Raw genomic sequence first — 7,392 nt, 5'->3', positions numbered from 1 at the left:
GCCGATTCAATAGTCGCGGGCTACTTGAACGGCGAGAGCGGCGCTGCGGCGCGAGACTCGGCGGTGGCCGCCGGCGCGACTCCCGCCTGTGCCCCGCCCGGCCCGGCCCCGCTCCAGCCACCGCCACCACCATGTTGGCGGAGCAGGAGAACCAGGAGAACGTCCCTCCAGGCGGCAAAGCGCCGCCGCCCGCCGGCACCCGCGTGGCGCTGGGGCCGCTGCGGGGCGGGCAACAGCGGCTCGGGCTCCCGCCGCAGGTGAGGTGAGGGGAAGGCGGCGGGGGGGGGGAGGGGGCGCCATCTTGGGGCGGCGGGAGCTGTCAGCGGCGGGGTCGGGCCGGGCTCTTGGCGGCGCTGACCGGCCGCTCTCCTCACAGGCGGCGCGGGGCGGCGGTGAGGGCCTTGGCGCGGCGGCGGGGCGGCTGGTCGGCGGGCAGCAGGCCTTCACCATCCATGTGGACGAGCCGGACGGGGAGCGGCGGCGGGGCGGCCCGGTCACCCAGAAGGAGGATGAGGAGTCGGCGGCGGCGCTGGGGCTGCGGGCGGCCGTCTGCGCCCTGGGGGAAAGGCGGCCCCTGGCCCCCCTGGGGAACGCCATGGACCTGAGCTTCGGTAGGTGAGACCCCGCCGGTGCTCCGGCAGCCCCCCAGCAAGCCCTGCCCGGGAGGGTGGTGCTGCCGCGGGCGCGCTCTGAGGGCCCCGTCCCGCCCGCTTCCCTCTGCGCGGGGCCCTTCCCCCGGGGTGCGCGGGGAGTGGGGTTGTGCCGAGGTGTTAGCGGGGGAATGGCTTCCAGAGCAAACTGGAGATCCTGAGGGTGTTTGGGGCATAGGGTGGCTTGGTTCGGCTCGGAAGATACCTTTTTAGTTGCTGAAACCGGTTCGGTTCCTTTGAGCCTGCCATTACCACACCACAGCTTTTCAATCCAGCTGAGCTATTAATCACTTGAGCCTCTACGTTTCTAACCCCGCTGCCCTTTGTAGGCAGTTTTATGCTTTTAACCGTAACAAGGACAAGGGGTAATGGTTTTAAAGTAAAAGAGGGTGGATTTAGACTAGATATAAGGAAGACATTTTTTACACCAAGGGTGGTGAAACACTGGCACAGGTTGCCCAGAGAGGTGGTAGATGCCCCATCCCTGGAAACATTCCAGGTCAGGTTGGATGGGGCTCTGAGCAACTTGATCGAGTTGAAGATGTCCCCGCTCATGGCAGAGGGTTGGAATAGATGGCCTTTAAAGGTCTCCTCCTACCCAAACTATTCTATGATGGTACCTCATGAGAGAAACCAGATTACAGGCAAGAAGAGCAGCCCTTACAGCCTCACCCAGCTCACTACTATAGAGTTAGAAGGGGACTTTACTCAGGCAGATCCTGAGAGGTAATGGATTTTTCTCCTAGGTAGTACCTGTACTGGTGCAAGTGTTTTAAGTGCTTCCCAGTACATAGGAAATAGGAGCTGTCAGATCCATCTCCTGTAACACGTGCAAGAGTATCTGAGGGCTGATTTCATGTTCCACTTCTGCAGTCTACAGAAAGCTCTGGTACTCCAGCCCTGTTTAAGTTGCAATAGCTAGGCTTGCAGGAGTCACATCTATGTAACAAGGTAACACAGGATGCACTGAGTACTACGTAATTGTAAGAGAGTTTTCCATCAGTTTATTCTTAGGGGGGAGAAGAGGACGGGGAATGGGGAGCTTCCCTGTTGCAGTAATGTCTTGGCTTCCCAAGAGTCTCCTCAACTCCCAGTCTAGTTGAGTGATGGTCTGCCCTCTCTGCCTGCCCAGGAGGCAAGAGAGCCAGCAGCCCTGGGGAGCCACCATCGACCAAATACAGACTAGGGTAGTTCCCTGTGCTGTGGGGGAGTGCTCTGACGGTGCCGCTTTTAACATGGCTATTATCTTCTGCTTAGATTCTCCAAGTATTATGGATATTTCAATAACCTCAGAAGCAGAAGATAAAAAACCAAACGTTAATAATGTGCCAGACTACGTCAGCGATATCCATACGTACCTTAGGGAAATGGAGGTGAGCTGCTGTCTCTTCTTGTTTGCATGTAGCTTACGGGGGAGAAATTTGGGGTTGAGAAATGCACCTAAACATTAGTTACTGCTACAGTGATTAAATTAAATCTTGCTAGAAATAGAGAATAGGATGCTGTGTCCACTGTTGTGAACACAAGACTGGTTTCTCGTGATAAAGTTGATTGTGCCATGCACGGAATAGACACTGGAAAGCAAGATTATGGAAATACAACTTATTGATCCTAGACTTACTTCCAATCTGTTTAAACTGTGGTAAATGGAGCTTAAACAGTGCTTCCCTGCCAGCACTTAGTCCAAACTCAATCTTCTCTGTCATCTAAACCTACAGGTGAAATGCAAGCCTAAAATGGGTTACATGAAGAAGCAACCTGATATCACAAACAACATGCGGGCTATTCTTGTGGACTGGCTGGTGGAAGTTGGAGAAGAATACAAATTACAGAATGAAACCCTGCACTTAGCTGTGAATTACATTGATAGGTTTCTTTCTTCAATGTCTGTTTTGAGAGGAAAACTGCAGCTTGTGGGTACTGCAGCTATGCTGCTTGCATCGTAAGTGAAATTGCTTAATTTAAAATTCCACCTGCTGGTCTTATACAGATGGAAATCTTGTGGCTATCACATTTCTATTGCCTATAGTCAGGATGACTCGGGAGAGCTTCACACTAGAAGGAAAATCAGGAGTTATCCACCTAAAAGCTTGGCAGCTTGTATGAAACTCTGCAAGCAAGGTTCTAGGCTATCTTTGTAGATTGCCCTAATGTGAGGATTAATTATTTCTAGCTGCAGCAGTAGAAGGCTTCTAAACAGTATTTGACGGAATATGCACAAGGCATGTGAAAAGAAATTGTCTTGCGCGAATTAATAGTTTAAGGAATTCTTCTGGAATTTTGTAATTCTGAATCCCAAATTGTTCAGTGCTAAAATATCAAGCTATGGTAGCTCTGTGATTTCAAATTCTGCTGATTCAAGAGCTACTGAACCAAGTGCAGCAAACTTGTTTGGTAACAGTGCCCAGCTACTTCACAAGTCAGATTTTAAATTAGTGTGCTGGCTTTCATTAAATATTGACAGTTATTTGGTTTTCTAGCACTCAGTTATTTGCTCATATCTATTTCTCCTGGCAGAAAGTTTGAAGAAATCTACCCTCCTGAAGTAGCAGAGTTTGTCTACATCACAGATGACACCTATACCAAGAAGCAGGTTCTGAGGATGGAGCACTTAATTTTGAAGGTTTTGTCGTTTGACTTGGCAGCTCCAACAATCAACCAGTTCCTCACTCAGTATTTCCTACATCAGCAGACAAATGCTAAAGTGGAGAGCCTATCGATGGTAAGTAAGAATTACTAGCTCGGCCCGTGTAACTAGAGAGTTCTGTTACTGTTAATGCACTTAAGCTCTGTTTCCAAGTCCCAGTAGAAAAGAAGTCCCGGCAGGAAAGAAAAGAAATACTAAAGGATTCTTCAGTCCAGGCTTCCCTGCCTCCTCCTGTTTTTAAATGCACAGTCTCTCTGGGAGAGTTCTGGAGAATGTATACATTATGCCATGTGCTCCTCCAGAAGTGGTGCCACATCATTGGAAACTAACACTCCTGTTGCCACTCGCTGTTTGAGATACTCTGTTCCTGTGGCAGGCTGGCAGTTGGCCTGGCCCAAGCATGCATGCCTACTCAGAGCTGGCAGAGATTGATGAACTTTAATTTGGGGTTTGTTTCACTGCTAGATGTTTTCCTCTTTCTTATCTAAAATTGCCATGCCTACCCACCCACTCTGGCTAAAAAGGAGTTGTGTTTTGTTTTTTCGCCTCTACAAGCAGTGAGCTCTAAATCCAGAGGCTGATTTCTAAAGCAGAGCACAGATAAGGTTTCAGCTAAAATGATATTAAATCCTAACTGTATGGTAGGTACCAGAGCTCCTACATGGAAGCCTTTGTCTCATTGTGCAAAGGTCAGACCCAACTACTCTCTTCCCTCTAGATCTTATATACCTCTAAATACAAAATGCGGTGTTGAAAAAGCCACTGGGAACACTGTTTGATAGTAGCTAACAGTAGATGCTAAAAGAGAAAGTAAGTGGAAATGAGTAAAAGCTGTTCCTCCAACTGATGGCAGGATTGGAAGCTTAAATTAGGGTTGTAGTGCAACTGTTACGTGCTCTTCTACTTCCTTTTGGAAGGAGATGACTCCCTTTCTCTCGTTTCCCTTGCAGTACCTCGGGGAGCTGAGTCTAATTGATGCCGATCCTTACCTGAAATACTTGCCATCAGTTATTGCTGCTGCAGCATTTCATCTAGCAGGCTATACAATCACTGGACAAACTTGGGTATGTAACACTAAAACTGGAGCCTTTGTGTGCCTTCATGCATCTTTAGCATATTCGTATGCAGTTCTGAAAGCTGGGGCCGGGGCTGCAGGAATCGCAGCCCCTCCATACCCCCAGGCTATTAATTAGGGATTGTTCCCTGTGGTATTTTAAAAATGGGGGGGAAACACACTTTTTCTTAGAAGGAAGAGTCGTGGACTGATGCACTCCGTTCTGGTGATCCTCCTCAAAGCTGTAAGCAGCTTCCTTGTTGTTATGGTTTGAGAAATCCACAACAATTTATTGTCTTTTACACAGTTATGCTCTCACCCAATGACCCCTCCCCACCCAGGAAGGAGAATCGGGGAAAACCCAAGAAAACCTGGGGGTTGAAATATAAACAGATTTAACAGAATAAGACTAGATAATTAACATTAATAACTCTAAAGAACCAGTATTTATCCCAATACAAATACAAAATATACAAGGATTATACTCAGCCCATTCTATCACAGTAGAAACTGTGCACTCCCAGCAGTGGACAGCAAATGTGCAGTTTTCCCAAGCATTAGAAGAGAAATTGTGTGGCTCAAACCAGGGCGCTTGTGATGAGGAAGTGGGTAGTAAGAAAGCTGAAGCACCGGAGGCAAGGAATACTTGTTTAGAACATGGTTGTTATCAGGATTATTGTATATCTACACGAACTGCTAAAATCTGAGCAGTGAATGTTAAACTACTTTGAGCTTGCGAAAACACTGCTCTGCTAACCTACTTGAAGAACAGAGTTTCAACAGGAAGCTAAAAACTCCACCAGTGGTTGTTGGCGTAAGTGAACAGAAATGTTCAAATGTCCCCTTTCTTTTCCTTTTTTCCCTCAGCCAGAATCCCTGTGCAAAGTAACAGGCTACACCCTTGAAGACATCAAGCCTTGCCTCGTGGACCTACACAAGACCTACCTCAAAGCAGCACAGCACACGCAACAGTCCATAAGGGAAAAGTACAAGAGTACAAAGTGAGTATCTGCAGAGACGTGCGATAAGCTGGTGCGTTAGGCCTGAGTTGTCCCTGCACGTAACTGCTTAATGGGGTGGGGAGGTGGGTGCATCTTGAGTCTTCAGTCAGACTCAACTCACCAAATCTGCCATGTAAGTGAAACAGTGACAAGAGCCCCCAGGTTTTTGCGCAACGTTTTGTTGAGCAATACTTGGCGTCCACCACCAGGCCTGCTACCACTGCCTGCGCTGTCAGGTAGAAACTGGAGGAATTTTCTTGATGTTCCTACAGTTGGTAGGCAGGAGATGGTACCTAATGCTCCTAAAAATCTGTGGCAGCTGACAAGCCCCAAAATGTTTCCTGCCTTGTGAGAACTGTGCTTTCCTGCACTTTGTGCCGCTCTTTATGGCAGAAAGCATGTGAGCAAGATGACATCCTGCGTCTTTTCTTCCCCCCCTCTAGGTACCATGGAGTATCGCTTATTGACCCACCAGAGACACTAAACTTATTGTAATAATCAAAAGACTGATCTTTTAAAAAGATGTATATTACAGGAAAATGATGTACAGTTTTAAACATGTTTCAAAACTCTAGATGTGATCACTCAGAATATTAATACAGGTTTTGAGGAGCTTAATTATTAAGTTAGTTTTACATGGTTTTACTGTAAATCTTTTGTACATGCAATCTTGTTCAAATATTTAGCTGGGGTTTTATAAAAATGTTCTCTTCAAGCACAGAATTAACCATGCAGACCAAGAGAAGTCAGAGACTGCTTATCTAATTATAGACTAAACATTAATATTAGCAGTGCATTATTACAGTAGGGCTTTTTCTCCTTCCAAGTAAGAATGACTTGGACTCCACAGCAGTATTTGTAGCATTTTTATACTGTCTAGTGTAAACTGAGGTTTAGCATAGAGCCAAAATGCGGCATAACGGCTTTAGTACTGGAAGAAGCTGTATAGGTATGAGGAGAACACCGTGCTGAAATTGACTCTTGTGAGGCTCTTTAGAGTATGCCAGTTACTGGAAGCCTTGACTGCTATCTAATGTACCACCAGATCTCCATCAGGTTAAAGGCTGAATGCTCTGCTGCAGGGACTGCACAGTGAAAACCAGTATACCAGTTCGTACTTCTCTCTTCCAGTATGTAGAAAATGGTCTCACTGTAGGTATTTTCTAGTCAAAGTGTAAAATTGTTACTAATTTAAACCCGTGGAGTTCCCGTTGATGTGTCAGCTGTCCCAAAAGCTTGTTGATATCTACTAAAAAAAATTATAGTCATCAGTCTTCTCACCTAGAACCTTTTTAGGGGCGGTGGAGTGACTAAACTGCAGGAGGGTGAGTTACCGCTCTGTGCCCTTGAGAGGAGGGAGCGTCTTCTGGCGTGGATGGACAATGTGCAGAATTCTGTATGTCCCTCTTGCTTGGAAAGGGTTCCTCTGCGGCATGCAGCAAAAATGTAGACCAACTGGTCTTATTTTTCATTACTTCTAGAACTGTTACTTGAACAAACTAGAACATAACCATCCACTTGATCTAATGCCAACTACTCTCAACCTGTGTAAATGGAGTGATGCTGCCCTGTACCTGCTGTTCTTCATATGTAAAGCAGTGAGTGCATGGAAGTGGGTTTAATTAAGCCATTTCCAGGTTGGCTAATAAACAATTTTTACTTCTGATGTTGGTGGTCTTGCCAATACCTTAAAACCACTGAGGGGTAGTACTACCATGTCCAACTGGCATTCAGTTCTACAGCTTTTTGGCTGTGAAACCTGCGCCACCTCAACTTGAAGCTGATGCAACACTGTCCAACTGGTTATCCGGACAGCCAGAAGATAGCAGTATAAAGTCTTCACAGATGTCAAACAGCTGTTACGGTGTGGGCTATTTAAAATAAATTTCAAAACAATTATCAGCCCTCTGTCAAGCTGACAAGCACGCATTAGAGTGAGACAACTCACGCCTCGACTGATCGACTAAAAACTTGCTGTTCTGCCCCTGCTCTGCAGTCTGAGCCTTCCGTGAACCAACTCAGTTACAAAATCCCCCGAGT

At 46.9% G+C, this 7,392-nt stretch overlaps 1 protein-coding gene across 1 annotated transcript; it reads left to right on the top strand.

Moving 5' to 3' along the window:
* Window positions 1–131: 131 nt before the first annotated feature.
* Window positions 132–5,847, top strand: CCNA2 (cyclin A2; the record flags this gene model as incomplete). The annotated part of the gene is made up of 8 exons (XM_082482877.1): window positions 132–257; window positions 377–611; window positions 1,908–2,023; window positions 2,369–2,592; window positions 3,168–3,372; window positions 4,248–4,361; window positions 5,219–5,352; window positions 5,796–5,847. The coding sequence occupies 8 exons, from the start codon at window positions 132–134 to the stop codon at window positions 5,845–5,847; spliced, it is 1,206 nt and encodes a 401-aa protein (XP_082339003.1).
* Between the last annotated feature and the right edge of the window lie 1,545 nt (window positions 5,848–7,392).

This window comes from Vanellus vanellus, assembly GCF_965231255.1.
Source record: "Vanellus vanellus genome assembly, chromosome: 4".
Lineage (NCBI taxonomy): Eukaryota > Metazoa > Chordata > Aves > Charadriiformes > Charadriidae > Vanellus > Vanellus vanellus.
This window is presented reverse-complemented; position numbering and strand designations above follow the sequence as displayed.